The sequence below is a fragment of the Euprymna scolopes genome, chromosome 12 (assembly GCF_053919585.1).
Source record: "Euprymna scolopes isolate OS-2025 chromosome 12, ASM5391958v1, whole genome shotgun sequence".
Classification (NCBI taxonomy): domain Eukaryota; kingdom Metazoa; phylum Mollusca; class Cephalopoda; order Sepiida; family Sepiolidae; genus Euprymna; species Euprymna scolopes.
This window is the reverse complement of record NC_136493.1, coordinates 32680609-32708265: the sequence shown is the minus strand read 5'-3', so window position 1 is coordinate 32708265 and position 27657 is coordinate 32680609. Positions and strand designations below refer to the sequence as shown.

General features: G+C 35.0%; 1 protein-coding gene across 1 annotated transcript in view; it reads right to left on the bottom strand.

Annotated features, from left to right (window-relative positions):
* The window catches only part of LOC145291244 (116 kDa U5 small nuclear ribonucleoprotein component-like), a 109210-nt gene that overhangs the window by 4779 nt on the left and 76774 nt on the right, over positions 1–27657 (bottom strand). The window contains exons 19-27 of the mRNA XM_080136851.1: positions 24417–24557; positions 22005–22098; positions 16611–16701; positions 11651–11864; positions 9463–9550; positions 5874–5992; positions 2139–2233; positions 695–848; positions 119–226 (exon numbers count right to left, since the gene is read on the bottom strand). Coding sequence (XP_079992977.1) covers positions 119–226; positions 695–848; positions 2139–2233; positions 5874–5992; positions 9463–9550; positions 11651–11864; positions 16611–16701; positions 22005–22098; positions 24417–24557 — 1104 coding nt within the window. The remainder of the gene's footprint in view (positions 1–118; positions 227–694; positions 849–2138; positions 2234–5873; positions 5993–9462; positions 9551–11650; positions 11865–16610; positions 16702–22004; positions 22099–24416; positions 24558–27657) is intronic.

Below are 27657 nucleotides of genomic sequence, written 5' to 3'. Positions count from 1 at the left end.
TTAATGTCTAATTATCGAAGTTACGTTGATACAAGAACATAAACAAAGTTAATTTTTTAGTTTTATTATTGCAGAAACAAAGAAAAAATGTTGAAAAAAAACGAGAAGTTTATCATACCTTTCGTCTTCGTGTTTTGATCATGAATTCACGTGCCAAATGAGTAGCTGGTTGCGGCTCCAAAGGTCGAATAATGATGCTTTTGTCCAGAGGGTCACCTGGTACAATCTGTAATACGAAAAACAAAAAGTAAACCCGGAAATAAATAAAACAAGTCAAACATGCTGGATCCCCCTTCACGAGTGAAAAATTTACTTTCACCATGACTAATGTTTGTGCAAAATTAAAAAAAAAATCCAAGGTGTAGTTATTGAAAAAAGTGCGAAAAAATGAATGGATGAACAATTTGGTGGCAATTTTACCCTTATAATGCCCTCTAAAGGGGGGGGGGGGCTACCAGAGTTATCCTGGAAAATCCATTCTAACAAAAACTTACTTAATAGTTAATAAAACATGTTATAAAACACGTTAAAATAGTTAATAAAACATGTAATTGTAATTTTATATATATATATATATATATATATATGTTGATTTTGTTCTGTTCTTTTTCTTCAAAGAACCATGTTGAATTGCATGTTAGGGACCTCTTCTACCAAACACTCATGTGGCCAGTTCCTTAGATTTGTTATTTACCTGCCAATGATGAAATACAGACATACAGAATGCCTGTCCCTGAGTATGTGTGCGCAAATCTGTCTCAAATCCAAATGAGTCAATGGCTGGAATGAAAGCTTTGATGGTATAAAGAGGGGATCCAGGTACTGGAGCATCTTGGGTCACATGACCTCTGAAGAATAAAAAATAATTTTAATTCATTACAGATTCAAAATTCGATTCCATTCACAAGTCTTCAGAATAATATGACATCAATAAAAAATTATTGCATATGTTTTGAAACTTTTCAGATCATCTAAAACCAGGATAAAATTATGACTGATCAATAATTTATGTTATACTTCCACTTTTTCTCGGAAACTACTGGGCTGATCTTGTTGAAATTTTGCATGAACCTTTGTTATGATAAGATACAGAAACTAAATATTATGGTAATGCAAAAATGACCGCAACCATATTCAACCAATTATTTACATAAAGCATTCATTCTAAGACAAAGGGATATAACTTTTGCCCGTTTTTAACGGGTGTGAAATGTCTAGTGTGTTAACGCTAATATGTTCATACAATTACAAATCAACATTTTTTCATCATCAAACTAGCTTAAACATTGAGCAAAATCCTATTGCTTCTCGATAAAACACACAAGAATAACACAGGCAAACAACTTCAACAGTTCATATAAGATTCGTTACAACAGCTAACACATTGAATTTTCTTACTATGATTCAGAACATAGTAGAGATTTTCTTTTAATAATAAATAAATAAAATAAGTTTTTACATGATCCAAATTTGATGGAAACAGAATTTGATAAGAGGGAAACTTAAAACCTTTTATTCAGCCTATCATTGCCAAAACACTAAGCCAACGAAATCAAAATCGCAGTAGCCAAAAGAAAAAAAAATCATACAAAAAAAGCATCATGAAAACATTGGTTTGCTATTGTTGGCTTATTATTAAAAAATTAAATACTTGTCTTGATTTGGAAATAAAAACGCATTAAAAAGGTCTTGAAAAGGTCATAAAAAAAGAAAAAGATTGTAAAAATCAAACGAAAATTTTTTGTTTTCTATCAGTTGTTTGTTATCTAAAAAATAAATATTTATTCAGGAAATTTATCTTACAATGAATGTTTTGTTTTCTAGATTTGAAGTTTTCGTAAAAATTGTCCAATAATTATTCATTATATTTTCTTCGTAACAACAAAAAGAATTTTTCATTGAATTATCTTCATAACAGAAATAATATTTTTCTCATTGAAAAAAATTGGCCAGTGTTTGCACAAAAAGAAAAAAAAAGTCACCAAATTTTTGTTTGGCACCTTTTTTTTTTTTACGTAAACTGATTGGGGAAATTCTGCACAAGTACCCATTTTTATTAATTGACTTCAACTATAACAATGATATCAATTAATATAAAAGTATTAACAACAAAAACACAAATGAGTCAAATTACAAACCTTCTACGAGCAAGGACTGTATAAACAGCAGACACACAATCAGCAGGAGCCATTACCTCCACGAAATAATATGGCTCCATCATACGTGGAGTTGCCTGTAAAAAAAAAAAAAAACAACACATTTTTAGAAAAAATTTCATACTGATTAACCTGACCCAAAGTCACGTTTGCATCTTCTGACAGTTTACATTAAGCAGATGGAAAAGTTGCCAGAAAAAGTAAAAAAAAACCACTGCCAAACAATAAATTCAAAACATTGAAAACAAAACTTTAACACAAAAAGATAAAACTTACCATAGGTTAATTATATGAAAGAGATCTTTTTTTCTCTAGAAGTATATTTCAAACAAATAAGTTTATTTTTGTTAATATTGTAAATAATAACCAAAAAAACTTACTACTATTAACATTATGCCTTTGTATCCCCTCAATGTAAATATCCCCAAGAAACTTAACAAGACGCAAAGTCCCACCCCTACACAGTAGAGATCCCTAGATGTAAGAAAGCCTTCTGCTCAAATAGTTCCTTCCCTAGAACTGCTAGACTTTGGAACTCCCTTCCGGTTTCCTGCTTCTCAAACTGTACAGACATGCAGAAGTTCAAGTGAAATTTGAACATACATTTTACTGCTCAACTCTCTACATAGTATCCCTGCAACTTATGTCCCTGATAGTAAACCCCCTACATCAAATTGGCACTGTGCCTTGTTTGGGGTAGAAAAAAAAAAAAAACTTTCACCAAATGCATTAAAATTTAATTTTCTACCACCCTGTATACATTTAAAGTCCGGAAACTGATTGTGAAAGTTATCATGGTGTTTCTACAGATAAAAACACAGATAAAAATCACATTCCAAATAAAAACTGTTTGATAGAAATACATATCAAACAAAATCCTCACCAAAAATTAGGAAAAATTTTCAAGTAGAAATAAAAATCAATCTTATATTTAAGAAAAATGTTAATATTTGCCAAAGTCATAGACTGAATTATCTCCTTGGTTTTCATATAACCCTCCAAAATTACTTAATACAATTGCAATTTTTAATAAGATCAATTTTTACTTTTAATTAAACTTTAATTTTAGTAATTTTTCCTAACTTTTGGTAAGGATACTTATTGTTGCCGGATATGCAAATATATTGAAGATTTTTTTTATTTGGAATGTAATTTTCATCTGTGTCTTTATTTGTACAAGCACTTTTATCATCTCTGAACCTACGAGATGCCTTCAATAAGTTTCCAGACTTTTTGTACAAGCATTTAAAATTGTCATAGACTCTTGAAAAATCAGTATGTTATTGTTATACATCTTATGAGATGACTGACCAATTTTTATGATTTCAGGTTCAAATGAACAACTACAGCAGGAATCGGAATACACCCTACTAAAGCCTGATTGTCACAGCTGGCTAAATTTAAAAAATGCAATCTGTATGTGAGAACACTTTAAAAGAATGATATGCAATAAAATTGTTTTAAACTTGGAAAAAAATGCCACAGAAATGTATAGAATGCTTCAGATTGCCTTTGGACCATCTTGCATGAATTGAGCATCAGATTTTGAGTGGCATAAGAGATTCAAGGAAAGCAAGGAGTCTGTGAGGTATGACGAGCGATATGGGAAGAGTAAGAAAGTCAGAATACCAGAGTTGATTGGTCAAATAAAGAATTTCATGGATGAGGACTGTTGTGTGCCTATAGAGACAATAAGTGCACAGTTTGATATTCGTGTAGGACCTGTACAGAAAATTATTCGCGAGGAACTGAAGATGCGGAAGATTTGCACAAACCTTGTCCCAAGGGAGCTTCATACTTGTCACAGACCATTTAACTAAGATGGGCATCAAGACAGTTCTTCACCCTCCTTATAGTCCAGACCTTGCTCCTTGTAACTTTTGGTTATTCCCTAAGCTCAAGGAAAACTTTAGAGGCTGTTGCTATGAGACAATTGAAGAGATGAAAGGGGCTGTGACACAAGGGTCATTGACACGCTCACACAAGAGGACTTCCATAAGGCCTTTCAAAAGTTGTTGGAATGGTACAAATGCAATGCAGCCGGAGGAGATTACTTCGAAGGAGACCAGAGTTTCATATGTGTACTATTAATAAAAATGCCTGTATAAAAAAGTCTGGAAATTTATTGAAAGCATTTTGCATTATTGCTTAATTGACTTCATAGAACAAAAATGAAAAAGGAGGGAGGGTTGCCTGATAAATAATAATAATAATACAAAATCCTATGGGACATGGACATACAGATGGACAAACCCATCCAAGCAAGAAGACCAGATGTCGTAATAACTAACAAGAAAGAAACATCCTCTCAAATCGTAGACTTTGCAGTCCCATCTGACCACAGGGTGAGTATGAAAGAAAAGGAAAAAACGAAGTAAGTACACAGAGCTAGCCAGAGAGTTAAAAGGGATTTGGATGATGAAGAAAATCAAAATAGTACCGATAATAGTAGGAGCACTAGGAACAATTCCGAAAAACTTTGAAAAAAAAAAAAAGAATGTCAGAAATTGAAATCAAAGGAATATCTGCAAAAGTACAACGACTAACGATAATGAAAACGACTGAAATATTAAGGAAAACCCTTGACTGCAGAGAATAATACAAGACAATATAACGAATAAGCGTTACAAGGAATGAAGAACACCGAAACTGCATATTTACAAGTTCTACACCCTCCCATCATGCATCCCCCCATTGTTTCATCACCGTTTCCCCCCAATAAAAAAGTGATACCAAAGGCCCGAGAAGGGCACATAAGGACTGAAAGACCGAGGAGCGAGCGCCAACCAGACCTCAGCTGGACAAGCACAAAGAGAACTGGGACCTTGGGGAGGCTGAGTGCCACTCAAATTCCAGTATAAACCAATGGCCACTACCAGCGAGAAATCAATGGTAAGCGGCTGTTGCGATGATGCAAATTCATTTGCAAATGCTATCGAAGGAGGTGGAGAGAGCTGGAAGTCTGGGGAGACTTGTTGTCACTCAGCTTCCAGAGAACATCACAGGTTCCCAATCAGATCGTTTGTTGACCTGTGTGAAAGCTCCATGTGAGCCAATAATAATAATAATAATAATAATAATAATAATAATAATATTGACTTATCCTAAGTTCAGGTGAGAGCATGCTTGCGAGTTAGTCTAGGGTAACTTTTTTTTTCCTCTTATAAATTTTCAAGATTTATCATGAGCAGGCAACATTTATACTAGTCCTTGTGTATGGTTTTAAGGAGAGAAAAAAAAACTGAATACAGTTTCAGAACATTAAAAGTATACAGATAAATAAAAAATTAAATATTAATGCATTTATTAAAAGTTATTTGTTATATATTCCCCCTCCAGATTTCTGTGCTGTTAAAATTACCAGACCCATAAATTGACAGATGTAAATATAAAAAATATTAATGTTCCTATTTATTTCCTTCCTACAAGGGCAAAGTTAGACACAAGGTCAGTTTAAAAATAAAATGGAAAATCCAGCTGTCCAAAAAGGGGTACTCTGGACTGGAACAAAAATAAAAGTTACCTCCGACTAAACAAACTTTTTCTTTTACTGATTGAGAATAGAGTAGACTATGTCTAGCATCAGAAAAAACACTACACTTTGTTCCAAGCCAAAATTTTTTAATTTCTTGAAATATTAGGCATAGTGCATTAAAAGATTTTTTTTATATTTTAGAAGGCTGTAACAACGAACTAAAAGAAATGTCTAAAACTGACCATGAGAAAAGCTGAGTAGGCAACTCTTCTGGCTGTTGGAATAATCTGGCCACCGCCTCGATGGATTGGTTCCCCAGCAATCACAGCATCAAGGATTTTGAATTTCACATTACGAATTGCTGAAAAGAAAAAGACAAGATTAAGATTACAATACTGAGGAGCAGTTGGGGAAATATGGTGCTTTGTGCATTATAATTAAATATCTAAAAAAAATTTTTAAAAGCACTTTAAGTAAAAATACTATTACTTGATTACATATGTTGAAATTTAGTAAAAAATTAAAAAAAATGGTACAGTAGAAGATCTTCTAGAAATATTTTTTTACAAAAAAAAAAAAATAAATAAAAAATACAATCGATCCACCATTTTCTAATTTGAAATAATGAAAGTGAAGTAAAAACAAGGGAGATAAGTTAGTCTATCATATGAAATTGATCATATAAAAGTAAACTGCTCAATCTACATTATTTAATAAATTTTATTCTTCCTTGTAACTAATTTTTTTACCCAATCATTTTTTTGTGATTTCTGGAATTTTTTATTAATTTCAACATGACACATAATTACGTAGGTGTCTGTACTTAAAATGCATTTTTTTGATATCCAATTATAATGGATAAGCACTGGAAATATTTTCAAAAAATAAATAGCATGAATGTTATAATAATGCAAATGTGTCCAATATGAAATATTAACGAATTACCTCCTTTGAAACTCAATATTTCTAAGTCTCGAGAAACATGGTGCTCACTTTGTTATCAATAAAAATTTTTGAAATATCTCATACTCTTTGTCCTCATTTCAATAATCTGACTAAACTTGAGGGAAGAAATACACTTGCTGATGAAAAATAAGGCAAGGTTCAACTGCCTAAACAGGAAGTGTCAACATAAGAAGTTGTGGACACAATATGCCAAAAGAATGCGGCCATATTAAGCTGGAGAGGAACGAGGAAGAACAGGGATATGCCAAAAAAGGTGTGATAGTATGAGAATGTCCAAAATGTTACATCTCTGAATTTTTGAGCTGAGGATTGGTTATTCGTATTATTTGGACTACTGTTCTCATCTTGAGTGTCATTTTTATAACGTTTCAGTCGATGTACCCTTCGGCCTTCTTTAGGTTATTTTCTTGAACTAGAAGAATTTAGATAGAATTTCGAATGGAACCAATTCTCAGTGTGGGTAACTGAAAAATACAATTGTGAATTACTTAGGACCTCTATCCAGTCATGACTAATAGAACGAGAGCATGCTATCCTCGTGAAGTAAATAAAGGGTTCTGTTCGAAATTCCGTCCAAATTCCTGAGTTTGACAGAAACAATCTACGAGATACACCTAAAGAAGGTCGGAGGTTACATTGGCCGAAATGTGAAAATGACATTCAAGATGAGAACAGTAGCCTGAAGAATCCAAAAATGCCCAAAATGTTATTCAACCACTATGATTCTTGATCAGTAAGTAACTGGTTAGAGATCAACCAAAGTTTTGTCCCTTGCGTGCCCTCCAAATGACTACAATTCTCACTCTAGTCATTAATCTCATCTCAAACAATAAAGATACATTATTATATTTTTATACACAAGCGTTTGTCATAATTTGGTTCTTGTCCAGAATTCTCCCTATATATAAAAAAAGAAACAAAAATCTGTAAGATATTTATACATTAAATGAAACAAAAATATCATACTTCAAAAATCATGTAAATAGATCAAGCACTTTTATTTCTCTAAAAATTATTTTTAAGTGATTAATGAGAATTTGTAGGTACAGTAGAACCCCGGAATATGACATTAATCCATTCCAGGGTTAATGAAATCGCTGTATGGCGGGGCCTAAGCAAAATTTCATACAGTACATATTAAAAATTAGTAACAAAGTACAGTATATAACACACATGTATATAATCAAATAACATAATAAATAACACCGTAAGGTAGCGCAAATACTGTAACCATGGTCCGGAAAAACACCATATTCCACATCCTATCCCAGGACCACCGTATCCTGGGGTTCTACTCTAATCACAGCATAAATCTAAGTATGAATTATTTGTTGTTTAAGATTTTTTTTTCAAAATGGTGGGCAAGACAATCACTCCTCAGATACTCATTAAATTTGATTTTCACATTTATTATGAAATATGATATTTTCATTTCCTCATGAGTATGTACTTCATACGCATTTTTCTTTATTTTTGAGTTTTTAATATGGGGGGAAAATCTGGACAAGAACTTGTAATTCTTTTAAGCACAATAGCAATATACTGCAGCAGTGTGATATCTATATCAGATATATGTTGGTAAAACAACATTGTGGATTACAATGGGAGTGAAATAAATAGGATATTATATCCGGGTGGCTATACAGCAAAACAGAGATGCAACCTGTATAAATGGTAAAATAACACCCAGTGTTTATAGCAAAACAAGGATGTGACATGTATAAGCAAAAAAAAATATGTCCAATGCCTACAACAAAAACAAAGACGCTATCTGCATAAAAAAAAAAAAGATATACATCTGGTTACTATATAAAACAAATATACAACTATGCAATATAAATTGATAAAAAGGAGCATTAGATAGCTTCTCTTTCTGGCCAGGGACAACACAGTGAGTGGACTCATTCCATAGCTTTTCTTTCACCCCCCCCCCCTCTGTCTGATCCTGGGGCTCAACAAGAAAGATTTCAACATGATTAAAGCTATATATCTCTCATATATTAACTTTTTCACTTTCCTTAGAAACAGGACATTCATCCATGAAGTCTTCCCTCTTCTGTACTATTGGAACATTTACTTAACACCATATGGAATTTCTAACCTTATGTTACTCATGGACATATTCATTTACTAACACCCTTCTCTTTCATTTAACGAAGACGACTTAATAAAGTTGTTTTAAATTTTAGAATGAGACTTTTATATTTCTCTTATTGCAGTTATCATCGTTGTTTTATTAACAAGAATAACAAAATTGTCCTTTTAATAACTTTATTTTACTGTAAACATTTTGTTTACAGATAACCTTTAATAGAAAGACTTCTTTTACAGCTAGCCAGTGTTAGGGAGAGAGAGAGAGAGAGAGAGAGAAAAACAAAGCTAACACAAAATTAATAATTTTAGTTTGAATCCGAAAATATCTTTACATATTTTCACACCATAAAGTGCCACATTTGAACTTTTGTGATTGTTACAAGACTTGTCATTCTATTCCACAAGAAGATTCTGAACTAGAAAAAAAATTTAATTGAATATGCAGTCAGTCGCTCTTCTATCCAGACAAGTTCTGTCAATGTGCATTTGAATTTCCATGTCTACAAATACACACATCGACATATCCCCCCCCTCCTACCAAACACACCTGCGTACAGACACACATCCCTCATATATTAACTTTTTTCTTTTTCTTACAAACAGGACATTCATCCTTCATATATGAATTCTTCTGTCTTTCTTATTAATAAGAGATTTATTTTACACTATATGGAATTTCTAACCTTTTGTTATTCATGGACATAGTCATTTCTTTTCTGTTAAACATTAAACCAAACTTTAGACATACTATGTGAAAATGATAAAACTTACGTTCATCGCAAAGGGGGCCTTCACGTGTGGCCCACTGGAATCCTTGAACAATGCTGTCTTTTACAGAAACCAATAAATTTTTGTCAACCTGAGAAGAACAAAGAAATCTAGAATTAAGATTCCCTATAAATAATATAACAGAAAGAAAAAGATCTATATAAATAAAACAGTAGATGTAAGTGTGTCTGTGTATGTAAATATTTAACCAATAAACTCTTTAACTACTGGTCACATAACACGGAAATTAGCAGGAAATAGTAATCTTACACCAATGATGGTTTATAACAAGTAAAATCTTTGTTTGGAATGGATGAATAACGCATACAAAAGTCGGCAAGTTGAAAGGCAAAGTATTCATTTCAGCATGACAACATGTTTGTATTAGTTTGCGTATGCGTAAAACTAATCATAGCTAAAAGTGGTTTACTTTTGAAACTTTCTTATCTGTCTGTTAGATTAGCTCAAACAGTAGAGAAAGCAGCTCGAGCACTAAATGTTTTGATTTCAATTATTCAATATAGAATTGGCTCTAATAATAAATATGAAATCTGCATGAATAAAAATATATTAAAATGCATTTTACGACCGACTAGGTCAGGTCATACCCCCCCCCCCCAATAATAAAGTATTTGCCTTATTTGGACTATTCACAACACTTAAGAGTCATCGGTCTTCTTGAACTAGTAATTACTACCATATATGGCATAATCATGTTGATATACTGGTTCTCATTAGATCACCAAAGTTAAGCAATATTGAACCTGGTCAGTATTAAAACGGGTGACTATTTTGGAATACAAGGTGCTGTATGTGCTCTTTGTTTGTCTTGGCATTGTTTTTAATCAACTTGGCACATGAATCAAGCAGTGCAGATTCAGGGGAGGTGTGGGTAGAGATGGCACAACGCTTGCTTCACAATTACATGCATAGCTACCCTTACAGGAGGGTATCCATTGCTTCTAGAGATTGAACAGAGCCTATAATTACTGTAAAAAAAAAAAAATAAGAATCTAATTTTAAGTTAACTTGTTGGTCTTTTGATTTGGAGCAAAATGTAGCATCTGTAGTGATTTCATCTTTTCTGTCCTCCGTTAGTGTAGGAGACATCCTTTTAAACAATTTTTTTTATTTTTACTTCAATTCAAAGTACCCTATTTTTAAGAGTTGGATTCTCCCCATATTAAATACAGATCTTTTGTTTGATTCTGCTCTCAGGGGTTGCAAGTAAAGGGATTTGTGTTGACAATATTTCAAGTTCAAATGAAAACAAACAAGTAGTTTTTAAATTTTTTTAATTTAATCTTTTCAAACATTTTTTATTTTTTTTTATTTAAGCTGTTCAAACATTTTTTTTTAATTTAATCTTTTCAAATTTTTTTTCTAATTTGTTCCATTTCTTCCTCTGCGCTGTCATTTGTTTATGATGATAATATTAATTTACTTATTTATTCAAACTTTGTGTTCTATTCTTTTACCGGAAATAAGAAGGCTCAACATTTGCAGGATGCCAACCGGTTATCCTCACTGATCATGACTCTTAGATTTTTCTTCTGAGCTCCACAACTTTTATATTTGTTCATCATCAATTTTTGTATAATTTTGTTCATGTATCTAGTAATCCAAGACTTAAGGTTATTTTTACCTTTAATCCAGTCACAGAGATAGTGTTTATCTATTTCATTATGTAGAAAGATTATACGTGTTTGACGTTTAAAATAAAAATGTTAAGCACCATTTGCTTCCATGACTGTTATTTCTAACGCTTAATACCAACTAAGAAACGAGCGGAGGACAAAGTGTAACCATTAACAGATTTATTAAACAACTTACAAATTAAATGGTAAGGTAGAAGCTGCTGGATATGTGATGATTAAAGTATGTAATGCGAAACACGTTTCGTTTATCTCTCAAACTGTCATGTTCGATGGCTCTATTTTAAGAGCGATAATTCTGCTTTCTTTGGTTCGAGTGAAATAACTATTATTTTTTTTTACACTATACCTAACAATACTCAAACATCAAGCCTTTCAGTACCTACATTTAATGAATGTTATTCATTATTTAAACATACAGAACATAATACGAGAAGTTAAGGCATTGATTCTCCAAACACAGTGAACACAAAATTTATGCTGAATTTGTAATTTCACAGTTAAAAAATAAAAGACTAATTTTTTTTTCTTCTTACCTCAGAAGGCAAAGTATCATCCACAAGAATGTTTGGGCCAGTAGCATCAGGGCCAAAAGCCCAAATAGATCGAGCAGCCAACAAATCCCAGTCATACTTTGTCTGGAAGAACTCTCCTAACCTTTTCCGGGGCCACGTGATTTGCACAACTTCATTTTCAATATCTTCAGCCAATCCTTTCTCTAAAGGTTCTGCAATCATGGTTATCTTGTTCCTAGAAAAAAAAAAATATTGAGCATTTTTTTTACTCCTATTGCACAATTATTCATAAAATATAAAAATTTATCTTTTTAGTCACATGTGTATAACCAGAATAAACACTTTACATATAATCAAGAAATCTATTTACCCGTACATAGAATAGCATTGTCACATCTGGGCTGGTGCACCAACTAGTAGACTCTCCCTCTTGGATAGGATGCAAAAGAAAGTTTGTAACCTAATAGACGGTGCACTGTCTACCAAGCTCTAGCCTGTGTAACATCACCGCAATATTGTATTTTTATGCTTGTTTTACAAGTACTTCAATAAAACGTGCTGCAATGAACTTACTACACTTATACACACTCAACATAAACATCTCCGACTCACTTAACTAGCAGCAAAATTTCAACCCATCACTGTAGAGGTGTAAACGTGTTGCACAACATGTTTTGATGGTGCATACAAATTGCAAAAATTGCAGATTACAGATGCTTAGTCAAGGGAAGAAAGGGGGCACAGAGAACTGAAAATGTCTCTAACTGGAGTCAGACCACCCAAGAAATATTTTCTTTGTTTGAAGTAAAATAAGTATCTCATTCAACTGGGAATCATGCTGGGACTGACCTATTTGAGAAAAGAGATGTCCAAGATTATCTACAGATAAATCCATATGAAGGGAAACAGTGTTGGATATTATCTTCAGTGAATATCTTGAGTTGTCAACTTCTGGGTGGTTGAATCAGTCATGGGTGAAAAAATGTCAGGAGATGGGAAGGGGTGGTGATCAAAGTAGGCCTTATGGAAGACAACAAGACTGGACGTTTGACGTAGGCAGTGACTTTTTCTGAGGGCTGCCACACAGTTGGGCCAGTGTGCCTCTCTTAGCAGATTGAGTTCTTGGGGTTCTTGGCTGAAAAACTCTGTTAATGAGACTTGTGCATTTTGATTTGGTTGGGCAAAACTCTCACTTTGCAGATTTGCTGTTTGACTTAGGAAAACAATTAACACTTGTAATCTTCAATGAAATAAACATCTATCATTTGTTCATAAACTGGATTTGTGATTTTTGTTTGAAAGAAGAATTCCTTTGTGTAGCACTGATTGAATTGAACAACAACTTTGGACCAGAACACCAAGTGGATGATCACGACCTTACTCATGTTCAAGGCATATCACCACTTGGACGTAAGGGGCTACTATTTGGGACCATGCTTCGGAAAAGTGAACAAGATGGTGGTTTATGTTACATTTAAACTTCTGCATATCAGTACAGTCAGGGAAGCAGGTAGCAGGAAGAGAATTCCAAAGTTTAGCTGTTCGAGGGAAGAAACTATTAGAGTAGAAAGCTTTCTGGCACTTGGGACCTAAACAGTGAAGAGGTGTGATTTTGTTGTTAAGTGGGTTTGTCAGGGATATGTACATTGATGGGACAAAAGGACAATGAATTCATAAGAGCACATTCCATTGAAATACTTGTAAAACAAACAAGCAACATTGCAGTGATGGGACAGGGGTTGGAGCTTAGTTGACAAAGTGGGACCTATTTGATTCAAAACCCTTTTTTAGACCCTATCTAAGAGGGAGAGGCTAGTGGTAGATGTGGTAACAATACTCCATGCATGGGTGAATGGTGGCCTTATAGAGATCCTATTTACAATGCCTCCCCACGGGACAGAGTTAGACACCGGGGTCGTTTTTTAATGTGGAGAAAAGGAACAAAAATAAAAATTGTCTCAGTCGTGAAGGATTTCTCCTCCACTGACAGAGAACAAGAAATAGAAGTGCAGCATCTGAAGAACAGATACTACACTTTGATCTTGTCCCGAAGGCCAAGAGTTTTGGTGGCCTTATAGAGATACAGGATACTCTCAGTTGTGGGTAGTCTACCAGCTCGATAGAGGGAATCCACCATCTTTGCAGCAGCCTTTGCAATGTCCTGAATGTATTTGTTCTAGTTCATGTTGCCCGCAAATGTTAGGCCGAGGAGTTTGAAGGAACAGTTCTTAGGTAGAATGTTATTTGTCATGGATAGCTGTGTAGTGAATGCACAAATGCATGCTCATAGAAATACCTAGATGCCAGAAGATTTTTTTTTTTTTTTACTCTAATAGTTTTGGACTACTGCCTGTTGTTAAAATTTCCTGCCTGTTTCCCCTCGACAGCACCAAAATGCAGGAATTGAAATGTAATATGAACAAACATATTGCTATCTAACTCCCTACACTGTTCACTCTCTCCCCTTATAAATCTGGCTCCCATCACAGTAGTTCCTTATAATTCAGTAGCAATATGTCTTGCTTGGGTGATGTGTGATGATGTGAAAGACAGAGGGGTAAGCGGTCACTACTGCATGCGTCCACTACAAAAAAATAATGGTTACATGTGGGCACGAATCTGGAACAATTTGATTTCGAGGCAAGGGTCGTAATTACGCAAAGTAGGCACTTTTGGTAGTCCAGAATGGCCGAGTAAAAAAAGCGTGAGATTTTTCCTCAAAGATCAGTTCATTTTAGGATGCCACGTTGTCTGCGTGTGTTTTGGACGGGTGTCTTTTTATTTCATTTTAGTGAATAGAAGGAAGAAGAATGACCACTTCTGCTGATATTAAGAGTGAACACCTTCCCTGTTGTTGGTGAAGAAGATTAAAAAGAAAGATGCACATGCCACTCTTGGATGCTTGTTTCCATGGCTGTTATCACAGGCCTATCAACCTTTCTTGGGTTATTTAATGTTGAATCGATTCATTTTGGTAAATTTTTTATGCTTCAAGTTCTTAATATCTTCAAATATTTATTCATGGTGTTTGGTTTGATTGTTTTGCAGATAAAAATTGTTGTTTTTGTTTTTGGCTTTACAGAACATGATTGAGCTTTGCAAAATGAACAAAAAAAAAATAGCAACAAAAATGTTTGGTGCATTTTAGGTCAGGAAACAATTATCTTCAGAGAGCCTGATCTGGTAGCACCAGAATTTTATAGAGAAAGTTAATTTGTGCTGCTCTGGCCAACATGCAACCCACATCTGATGTGGAAACGACATGTTGAAGAAGATTTTACTTTTTTTCTTCTCAATCCTTCAATCTATATATCTATAAAAGTGAAAGTGTCTGTCTGTCTGTGTACATTTCCCTATGCAATAACTCTGTCAATTTTCTGTCTAGACTCGAAATTTGATATATAGAGTACTGAAATTTTGGAAAATCTTTGTAATCCATTTTCGGCCAGAAATTTGGCTGTTAAGAGGTCAAAGTTCAATGATTTGATCTTTGAGAACTCTACCAAACTCCTCTGACAATTTTGGGTATAAACAATTGAAATTTTTTATATAGTATACGGTATAACTGGAAATATTCTCTCTATCATTAAATCATTTCTCTCTGATAGGCTCATAAGAGTAGTGGTTGATGGACAAAAATCAGAGGCCTGCAGTATTAATGCTGGAGTCCCTCAAGGGTCCATCCTGGAAAGATGGTGGGATCCTTCTACCGCTCCAGAAGATATCTCACTACTGATGCAATTCTCTATCTATATAAAAGCCAAGTACGTCCAAGGATGGAATACTGCTGCCATATCTGGGCAGGAGCTGCTAAAAACAGCATATCCTGCCTTGACAGAGTACAAAATAGACTTTGTGGCTTAATGGGGGATGCCCTTTTCTCTTTCCTGCAACTTCTCTCCCACAGAAGAGACGTTGCAAGCCTATCTTTGTTTTATCGTTATTGCCATGGCAGGTGCTCGTCTGAACTCCAATCTCTGGTCGCCCCTCGCCAATCTTTTACAAAAAACACCCGTCTAGCTAAATCCACTGTCAAAAACTTTCCCCACTCTTTATCTATGCCTAAATCAAAACGTAGATTCCATGAACAAAGCTTCTTTCTTAGAACTGCACGCCTGTTCCGTCTGACTACAACTTGGATAAGTCCAACGTAAACAAATTCCTGATAAACCGCCCCCTTAAGTAGACACTTTAAATATCCACACTAACATAATGTACGTACAATAGCCCTTATCCCTGAGTGGCTTCCGGGCCTTGATAAGTGGTGATCATCTTGTAAAAAAAAAAAAAAAAAAAAAAATGTTAAGGGGCCATAATAGGGGTATAAGTTAAAAAAAAAATTGACCTTTGTGGTCTCTACCAAATTACTCAGACAATTTCTGGTCTAAAATTTGTAATTTTACATAAAGGGTATTCAGAGATAGGGCAAGCTTTTTAATCGGTTTGAGTCGAAAATTTGAGCTACCAATATATATATGTATGTATGTATGTTTGCATGTCTGCCTAAAACTTTCAACAGAGGCTATGGACTTTCACAAGATCAGTATTGTTTTGAATCTCGACCCTTCAGACAACAAATGCTGAAAAATTGGCTAAAAACATTTCTTCACCCTCAACTGGGCACTTTTCTACAGGGTCGCTTTTTTCGCCGATATTTTCGAAAGTCATCCCCTCTTTTAGATTGTCTAGCCTTAATTTAAACCTATGTCACTTCCGGTTTGGCGGTGGTCGTAACAGCAAAGACGTCACGTTTTTTCCCCCTTCGCGGCATGGGTTTGAGCCTGCCTTCCTACTATCACGTTTTTTTTTTTTTTTTTGCTCAACATACACCTCCAAACACCCGGGCAACGCTGGGCTGAAATGCTAGTTCATTAGAAATGTAAAACCTGTAATTTTGTGACTTGTTTTTTTGTTAATTTATCTAAACTAGAAATATGATTTCCTATCTACTAACGCTCGACTGAATAAAATTACAACTCACTTTTTGTTTGGAGTTTCAGCAAAACATTTCAAAGATGACGTTTCCACAACTGTCTCACAGAAAGACACCACTGGATCAGCAACCTTAATATCTAGAAAGGAAAATTAGAACAAACTAAGAAAAATAACAGAGTAGAAGATATTAAGTTTGAATAAAACAAATTGAGAAATAATGGTAATAAAACAAAACAAAAAAATTTAAGTAAATTTATAGAAATTAATAAACAAAATATTGAACAAGATTTGATTTCTGTATAAATATTGTATATGTTCTGTTCAATGATTTATCTATTATCTTAAGGTTGAGTTGAGGAAAAAAGAGAGATAACCAAAGAACGATGAGAAACAAATCTATAAATATAAAAGCGAAAATGTATGTGTGTTCGCTTTTTCTGTATGTCTACAAAAGGCTTCTTTCAGAGAAGCGGTCGCTCGCTTCTCAACCTTTTAAAACTTTTTATATCACATATAAATCGTAATATCTCACAGTTAACAACGAAGCTCGCCTGTCTATTTAATTTGCTCGATTTCGGGAAGATAAATATTCAAGATTTGTCGCTCGCCGCATGTGGGTTAATCTTTTTCCTATAACATCTTGTGGGAAAAAAAAGCGTTCAGCAGTAAATGAAATCCCGCAGTCAAACTTGACCTCATTAACTCATTAAAACGCGCACCTACCAAATCCAAGTAATTAAATAAGTTCAAACGTGTTTCTGTTAGCATGTCGTGGTGGGGCAATGGTTAACGTCTCACACTTTTTTTTTCATACTTTAATTTACAACTTTGCTTCAACGGTTTGGGTTCGATCCTCATACTTACTTTTTTTTTTAACCACCCCCCTCCACACCCTGGCAACGCCGGGTACCCCTCGCTAGTACTATTGATAATACAAACAATGATAATCATAAATTTGGTTCTTCTTCGTTACTAGTGGGGGTAACCGGCGTTGCCCGGGTGTGGAGAGATGGTGTAGTAAGGACATTGAGCAAGGGCCAGGCGTAAAATATAGCATGGCTACCCGATGGAAAAATAAAAGAAGGGATAAAACAAATGGAAAAAAAAAATCACAAAAAATAACCCTGTTTAAATGTTAAGACTTTATTAAAAAAATCAGAAAAAAAAAACAGTCCATTATATGAGCGCGAACGTGATGGAAAAATAAAAGAAGGGAAAATAAAGAAGAAGCGAATGAAAAAAATGGCATAAATAACCATTTAAATGCTAAAACTTTTTCAACAATTTGAAAAAGAAAATGTTATGTGGACGTGAAACCTGAAGCTTATGACACGGCATTGATAATCACTGCTCGACGATGAAGTCAGCGAAGTAACATTGTTTTTTTTTCCCTATTTAAACCAATTCAAGAAAGAATGTTATTCACGCATGCTAACCTCCCTCATTACAAATATCTACTTCTATAAATAATTTACCGTTTTTTTTTCTGATTCTCACATAGTATTCTTTTTTTTCTTTTTTTTTTTTTTTTATTGCAATTTCACCCCAAAGGCACATTGCCACTTTGCTGTAGTGGGCTACTATCAGGGACATAAGCTACAGGGGTACTATGTGGGGAGTTGGGCAGCAACATGTCGGTTCATGTTACAATTGAACTTCTGCATGTCAGTACAGTTGGGAAAGCAGGAACTCGGAAGGGAATTCCAAAGTCCAGCAGTTCTGGAGAAGAAACTACTGAAGTAGAAGGCTCCCTTACATCTAGGGATCTCAACTGTGAAGGGGTGGGATTTTGCTGTTTTTCGGGTTTGTCGGGGGTACTTACGTCAAGGGGGGCACAAGTGCTTGCAGTTTGTCAGAGCATTCACTATTGAAATACTTAATTTAATTTAAATTCGACCACGACATTGCGCTTTCAGATGGTATCAGTCTGGACCCGGTCCGATGCTGCTGAGAAAAGTTTTAGCGAGTGGTAGTGGGCAGGCAGGCAGGCTTGAACCTATGACGCGAAGGCAGAAAAGAAACTGAAAGAAAACCTGACTCTTACCTTTACTCCATAACGCGACCGGAAGTGTAAAGCGTTCAAATTTAACGTACTCAATCAAAAAGATGATTTGCAGAAATCGCGTTACTTTTAAACATCCCACAAAGGTCGTTTTTAAGGGGGGGGGGACCAAAAAGGAAGCACTCTGGCAGTATTCAAATAAATAGTAATTGTTTCAGTATGAAGGGTTTCCCCTACATTGACCAAGGATGAATTACAGAACAGATACTACCCGGCTTGAGGACCGGGAGTTGGCGGTTGCATTTGAATAGTTTCGCTTTATTTATACAAAAAAGACAAACAAGCACTCGAAATGAGGGAATTTTTTTAAAAACTCAAGCAAAAAAAAAAGATAGAGACAATGTCCATTTGCAAATCTGAGATATTACAATCTAGGAAGTATAAGAAAACTTCTCCTGGAATCTAACCGACACAAGAACCCCAACGCAAAAAGCCTTTCGTGGACATACACAAACACTTGCGCTCATTTTGCCTTTTATGTATTAGACTAGCGGGGGTACCCGGCGTTGGCCGGGTGTTTAGAGGTGTGTGTGTGTTGGGGGCGGGGTAAATCAAAACAAAAGAATAAGCAAAGTAATAACCCTGTTTAAATATTATATAAAAAAAATCAAATGAACATGATACAAATGTTAAAATTTCTTAAAATCGGAAAAACAAAAACTAAAAAAGAAAACACGAATGTGATGGAAAAAAAAAAAAAAAAAAAAAACGAACGTGATGCAAAACAAACAATGTTAAAAGATAAGCAAAAAAAAGTTTTGGGAGGGAGGTAGGCTCAAACCCGAAGCCTTGAAGTTTATAGTCTGATGACATAGCATTACGCCACGAAGCCAGGGACTTTAAAGAGTCGAAGATAATGATTTAAAAACGAAGGTGGTTTTCTAGGTCAAATATCACGCCATACCAGCAGCAGGACCAAAGGAAACAAAATTCACAGTGCGAATTTTGTTGTAAGATAAAAGTGGCCGAAATAAAAGAAATTTACGACATCGTTTTGTAAGTGTTAGATATTATGATCTCGGTAGCATATAAAAACTTATAAGAATGAGCGACGAACCCGAGAAGCAGCCGGAAAAAAGCCTTTGTTGGACATACAGAAAAAATGCACACACACACAAACACACACATTTTCGCTTTTATATATATAGACTAGCGAGGGGTACCCGGCGTTGCCCGGGTGTTTGGAGGTGTGTGTGGAAACTCTGGGGGAAGGGGGTAGTTAAAAAAAAAAGTAAGTATGAGGATCGAACCCGAACCGTTGAGGCAAAGTTGTAAATTAAAGTGTGAAAAAAAAAAGCGTGAGACGTTAACCATTGCCCCACCACGACATGGTAACAGAAACATGTTTGAATTTATTTAATTACTTTGATTTGGCAGGTGCGCGTTTTAATGAGTTAATGAGGTCAAGTTTGACTGCGGGATAGTATTGATTGTTGAACGCTTTTTTTCCCCCCAAGATGTTATAGGAAAAAGTTTAACCTCCATGCGGCGAGCGACAAATCTTGAATATTTATCTTCCCGAAATCGAGCAAATTAAATAGACAGGCGAGCTTCGTTGTTAACTGTGAGATATTACGATTTATATGTGATATAAAAAGTTTTAAAAAGTTGTGAAGCGAGCGACCGCTTCTCTGAAAGAAGCCTTTTGTAGACATACAGAAAAAGCGAACACACATACATACATGCATTTTCGCTTTTATATTTATAGACTAGCAGGGGTACCTGGTGTTGCTCGAGTGTTTCGAGGTGTGTGTGCAGGGGGGGGGGGTAAAAAAGGTTTTGGTAGGTAGATAGGTAGGATTGAACCTGAAGCCCTGAGGCCAAGTTGAAAAATAAAATGTGAAAAAAACATGACATGTTAACCGCTCGGCCAGCAAGAAAGAGTTACTGATAGCCGTTTGAATTTATTTAAGTAGGAAGAGAATTGACAGGTGCTCGCACTTAATGACTTAATGAGATCAAATAATGAGGTCGCAGTTAATATTTTCTGCGGGACAGTTTTTAATGAGGTCAAAATCCGGTTTGTTTGTTTTTACCCAACTTTGAGGAAAACCAGCTCCCCCATTTATTAGGAGAGTGTCCAGATGAAAGCAATTGTCTGATATGACGGTGAAAAGCCGACATTGGCCAAACATGTATATCACTTTCCGGAGACCACCCAGCCGTGGGCCAGGGAACTGCAGATTTGAATCCAGTTTCACTTTTTTATACTGAAAAGCGAAAGAAATATGCGGCGATCTGGAAAAAATAACGCGTGAAAGTCGGGCAAAATAAATACACACGCAACCCCCGTTCGTAACTTGCAGATATTATAATTTAGACGTGATATAAAAAGTTTGAAAAAGGAGTGAGCCGACCGAGAAACCCAGCGAAAAAAGCCTTTTGTGGACATACACAAAAAGCGAACATACATGCACACACACATTTTCGCTTTTATATTTATAGACTAGCAGAGGGTATCTGGCGTTGCCCGGGTGTTTGGAGGTGAGTGTGTGTTGGGCTAGGGGGAGGTAGAGCAAAATAACCCTGTTTAAAAAAAACATGTTGGCCGGGTGTTTGAAGGTGTAAAAGAAAAAAAAAGTTTTAGTAGAAAGGTAGGCTTGAACCTCGAACCTTTAATGTGGAGGTAGAAAGGAAATGGAAAAAAAAAAGCCTGCGACCTAACCATCTCGACTACGGGAATAGATGAATTGATAAGTGTATTAAGTTAACGTTTATAAAGCGAAATTAACAGGTGCGAGAACGTTAAGTCACGTGATATTTGACCTAGTTTTGCGCTGGAAGCCAGTTTCTGATTTTCCCGCTACGCGGCGATCAAAAATATCTCAAAAATAGCTTGTAAAAGTCGGGTAAATTAAAGATAGCCGCGACCCGAGTTCCTTAGTCGTAGATATTATTATTTAGACAGCGTATAAAAAGTTTTAAGAAGAGTGAGCCAACCGAGAATCACGGCCAAAAAAGCGAACACACATACACACATTTTCGCTTTTATATATATAGATAATAGCAAAATTTGAAATACTGAGTTTCAATTAAAACCAGTGGTATTTACTTAATTGTTATGTCGCAGTAATGAACATATCCCAAAATTAAGAAAAACAATAAGGTAGAAAATTAATTATTCATGGAAACGGTTTTCGAAGACAATTAGCGAAAAGTTTTGCTAAATTGGCCAAAGATTTTCAGTTTTCAGAAAATATTTTGTATTAAAAATTAAAAAAATATACAAAATACTGTTAGAAACTCGCTTAATATACTGTGACATAGGCTGACATATATTTGGTGGGGTTTTAACAGTATTTTGTATAGTGTTTTATTTTCAACTACCAGAGAACATTTACTATATCTAATGTCTGATAAGAGTAAATAACAACTCACCAATTTCCGAATACATTTTCCTGAGATCATGCATGACGCAATCTAGGTAGAGTTCTCCTGTTCCAAGAATTATGTGTTCACCAGATTCTTCAACCTTTAAATGACAAAAAAAAAAAAAAAAAATTAGGTAAACAAAAAAAAAAAAAAAATCAAATATTAGAATAATTAGAATTTTAAAGTAAAAAAAAAAAAAATAATAATACAATATCAAGAAAGTTGACGACCATTTTGAAATAATAAAATCTCAGCAAGCTGGCCCCTTGATTTAAATAATACACAAACTTTTTAAGTTGACCACTCATTTGAAATGATATAATCACTGCAAGCTGATCTCATTTGAAATACTATAATATCTGAAAGTTGAATCCGTTCGAAATAATTGAATCTCAGTTGGCCACCATTTTGTTTTTTAATATAATCTCTGCAAGTTGATCCCTATTTTAAAGCAAAACTTTTAAAATATTTTTCACCCATTAGCATTGATAAATTAAAATAGATTATCTTTCTACACGACTAAATGAAAGTTTATCTCTTCATGTGTTTGCACACAATTCGGAACTGTTACAGAATAGGAGAGTCGACCAAACCATTGCCAACGTTTGGATGAGTAACAGTTAATCTTGATTCCATTAATGAAGTTTCATTTTACTTCAGTTGAAGCTCTCAGAAATCCAGGGCTCCCTTCCTGGGGCTAGCATTTGATCTCTATATGAGATACGTAATAGATATTCCAATGTTCCATTAAAGTTCTCTACCTCTCAAACACTGTTAGTAACGAAGTTGGAACATAATTTTCCTCTTCCCAATTGACCATTTTAATGTTATAGTATACCTTTCTTGTGGTTTCATGGACTTACTAGATTCCAGAATAAGAATTCTTCTTGTCTGGTGGAGTATCCAGCTTTGCTCTATTACTTGAGGTAACATCACTTGGAGAAGATGCATCAGGGTGGGTTAGCCGTACTGAGGAAATCTTATTTGGGCCGTAAATACTTTGTGATTTCAAATATTTAGTCACGTTTTACTTGTAGTGAGTACGCCACAATCATGCTGACACACTAGTTCTCCCCAGATTACTGAAGTTAAACAACGTTGAGCTTGACCAGTACCAGGTGGGTGACCATTTGGGAAGGCTAGGCGCTATATGTACCTTCTGGGAAGGTTGAGCATGGGGCCAGCACCCTCACTCTGAAAAAAAGAACTCGTCGCTACAAAAGCATCTACACAGTTGTGGATGACCAAGACCCCTCCAGGGGCTCAAGGCTATGTGTGTGTTACTTGTAGTGAAAAGTATCCTAATGGTTTTCCTGAAAAAACCCTGTACAGAGAGACCTTAGACACATGAGGATAGTGTCTAGTAGGAAATCGAGTTCTCTTTAGTAGGTTCTTTAGTGAATGTTTCAATCAGGCAAAACTATGTGTGTTTACTAAATGTATACAAACAAGAAGTGACAAAATGTTTATCTATATATATAAAAGCGAAAATGTATGTATGTATGTATGTATGTTTGTATGTCTCGCAAAAACTTTCGACACGGGTCACAGATTTTCGCTAGATCGGTATCATTTTAAACTTCCACCCTTCGCCCGACAAATATAAAAAAATTGACCAAAAACGTTAATTCCTTCACCCTAAAATCAGCAGTTTTCTACAGAGGGGGGGGGGGGTCAACAAAAACCGTCCTCTCATGACGAGTTCGCTTCTATGCATGCGTCATACGATGTCGGAACATGATTTATTTTAAATATTTGAAAAAGCGACACAAGTTTGTCAATGTCGTCTTAGCTCAGTTGCTTAGAGCGCGGCCTCATTATCTAAAGGTTTTGGGTTCGAATCGTGTTGTGAGATGTCTTTTTTTTTTTTTTCGATTTTTTTTAAATTTTAATATTGAAACAGGATTATTTAAGCCAGTGTTTTTTTTTTTGGTTTTTATTTTTCAAATTTTTTAAAGAAGTTTTAACGTTTGTTCTTCTGTTTTCTTTTTTTGTTTTTCCCATTTTTACGTTTAACATCGTTTGTTTGCCTTATATTAGTTTTTTTTTTACTTCGCTTATTCTTATGTTTTGGAAGCAGGAACCCGGAAGAGAATTCTAAAGTGTAGCAGTCCTAGGGAAGAAAGTAGAATAAATAGAAGGCTGTCTGGCATCTGGGGATCTCTACTGCGTAGGGGTGGGATTTTGCTACTTGTTGGGGGTATTTAAGTCAAGAGGGTCTAAAAGCTTGTAGTTAGTCGAAGCACCTATCATTAAAATACTTGTAAAACAGGCAGGGGAATGCAACATTTTGTTAATAGGACAGCAGTTGAAACCTAGCTGGCAGAGCAGGACCTATTAGATTGGCAACTTTTTTTTGAAAAAGCTCAAGTTAAGCAAACAAAAAGAAAAAAAAACAAAAAAAACTCTTGAACTTACCTTGGTGTTAAGGAGTGGGTAACTCTTGTTTACTTTCCGAAGTCCATCCAACATTTTGGGAAGTTCAGAGGGATTTACAGGCTCAACAGCAATTTTAATTACAGAACTGGTGTTAAACTTAATTGGCCGGAAGATGTAGATCTAATAATAATAAAAAAATGCAAATAAACTCTTGTAGTAAACGATTTAATCTTACATGATTTCATAGCAAAGTTCTGTGTTATATAGAAGCGATTTTAGCATGCATGTACACACATACAAAAAGGATCAATTTCTTTTGTGAAGAGTTTATCAGGTATGCAGTATCATAATGTACAGAAATGAAACCTGATCAGTGGAGGTTGAGGACATGCACTGCATGGAGAGAAACGGGGCATTTTTTTTTTCCAGGAGCCAACAAAACAAAAATGAGGTAAAAAAAAAAACAAATATATAACAAATAAATGTTATTAAAGGCAAGATAAGTTACTCTTCTACCTATCTGGAAAAGATTTTATTGTGTTTTAACACAAACTTATTTTAAAGCATTTTTTTTTAAACTTCAAAACAAAAGTAGTATAAAATCTGTTGAGTTAGAACAACAACAACAATAACACAAAAAAGAAATGGCAGTCTCATTTCAGCCATGTGGAGCCTCGATAATCGCTCAAAAAATAAAAGATTAAACAGAAACACAGCTAATAACGGTCACTAATTGGGCATAAATTTAACGTTAAACTGAATTGTATATTTTTATCACTAATATTCTTTGATTATTAATTTTTAAGTTATTATCAAGACTCCCCAGATGATCATTTCAAAGGTGGTAGTAGGCAATCATTAAACTGAAACACAACCAACTGTCACTAATCTGGCGATATATATATATATATATATATATATATATATATATATATATATATATATATATATACACTTTTATTACTAATATTTTTTTTTAATTTTCAATTTTTAAGTGATTATCGGGACACCCTAGATGACCATCTAATGTCAGTCATTATTTTCTTATTCTAATTTAAGAGTTCACACTAGTTGCGTATTAAGCTAAAAGAAAAGCTTTAAAATAAGTTCAAATACACAAAAAACTTATTAAGGTAGGCAAAAGAATAACTTATCTTGCCTTTGGAAACATTTTCTTGTTGCATATTTGTTTTCTTTTTGGTTTTGTTAGCTATTCTGGAAAATGCTTCTTGCGCAACCATGTATTTCTGAAATATTTTTAGTTTATATCTATATAAACTTAAACATAAATTACCTATATTACTGGCGGGATGCAGTGATGTCATTCAATTTTTTAGTTGTACATTTTTTTTAACTTATATTCATTTTATTATTTTTAATAATTTAAAAACGTTTTTGTGTTATCCAGTTTTACTTCATTATAAAAAAAATTATAATTACACAAAAACTTTATTCTTTACTTACCTTTTTTTTTTTTTTTTTTTTTTTACACAGTGATCACCACTTATCAAGGCCCGGAAGCCACTCAGGGATAAGGGTTATTGCAAGTACATTACGTTAGTGTGGAGATTTGATGAAGTGTTTACTTAAGGGGGCAGTTCATTAGGAATTTGTTAACGTTGGACTTGAAGACATCCAAGTTGTAGTCCGGTGGGAAGCAGGCAGACGGAACAGAGTTCCACAGGCGTGCAGTTCTAAGAAAGAAGCTTTGTTCATGGAATCCACATTTTGATTTAGGCACAGATATAGAGTGGGGGAAATTTTTCACAGTGGATTCAGCTAGATGGGTGTTTTTCGTGAAAGATTGGCGAGGGGGGACCAGAGATTGGAGTTCAGATGAGCACCTGCCATGGAAATAACGATAAAACAAGGATAGGCTCACAACATCTCTTTTGTGGGAGAGAGGTTGCAGGGTAGAGAAAAGGGCATCCCCCACTAAGCCACGAAGTCTATTTTGTACTCTGTCAAGGCAGGATAGGCTGTTTTTAGCAGCTCCTGCCCAGATATGGCAACAGTATTCCATCCTTGGACGTACTTGGCTTTTATATAGATAGAGAATTGCATCAGTAGTGAGATACCTTCTGGAGCAGTAGAAGGATCCCACCATCTTTCCAGCGACCTTGGCAACAGACTTGATGTACGTGTTCCATTTCAGATCAGGAGTAAAGGTCAAACCCAGAAGCTTGTCAAAACACGGGGCCTCACCCAGACGAGAGCCATCCATCACAATTGATGCCAGATGGGGATCAGAGCGTAGATGATGTAAGGATAGGAGTTTGGTTTTGGATGCATTAAAGGTAACCAGCCACGTCTTCCCCCACTGAACCACGCGCTCTAGATCAGAGGAGAGAGAATCAGAGAGAACTTTATCATTTACAGCCTTTGATGTGTTGCCGTAGATGGTCGTGTCTTCAGCATAGATGTCAACGAATGATTTAAGTATGTGTTTAGGGAGGTCATTGATGTAGATCAGGAAGAGAGTTGGGCCCAGGATTGACCCCTGAGGGACTCCAGCATTTATATTACATGCCTTCGATTTTTGTCCATCTACCACTACTCTTATGAGCCTATTGGAGAGAAATGATTTAATGATAGAGAAAACATTTCCAGTTATACTGTAGCTGGAAATCTTGTGAAGTAGACCCTTATGCCATACCTTGTCGAAGGCCTTTGATATGTCAAGAGCAATTGCCCTAGAAAGGAAGCCTTTGTCAAGAGATTCACTAATCCTGTGGGATATAACTGTCAGCACATCTGCGGTAGATCTTGCAGAGCGGAAACCATATTGTGTGTCACTAAGAAGGTTGTTCCTGCTGAGGTGGTTGACTATTTCTCTATTTAATATGGATTCCAGCAACTTACTCATAACACACAGGAGACTTATTGGTCTGCACTGAGAGGGAGATGACTTATCACCTGAATTCTTAAATACAGGGCAAACTGATGAGGTCTTCCAGGGAGTCGGAAAGCACTTCTCCTAAAGGCAGCGCTTAAATAGTTTCGTAAGTATGGGAGCAAGTTCTGGTTGAAGCTTTTTTAACACTATAATTGGGATGCCATCAGGGCCAGTTGCTTTACTGGAATTGGCCCTGATGGCATCCCAATTATAGTGTTAAAAAAGCTTCAACCAGAACTTGCTGTTAAGTTAATAAAAAAAAAGCTGTACACCAATATTTACACAAATTTATCCAGTATTTTTGGTTTCATGAAATCAAATAAAACTTGATCCGTAAATGATTTCTAGCCAGTATTATTATGATAATTGTGCATTTAAATTATC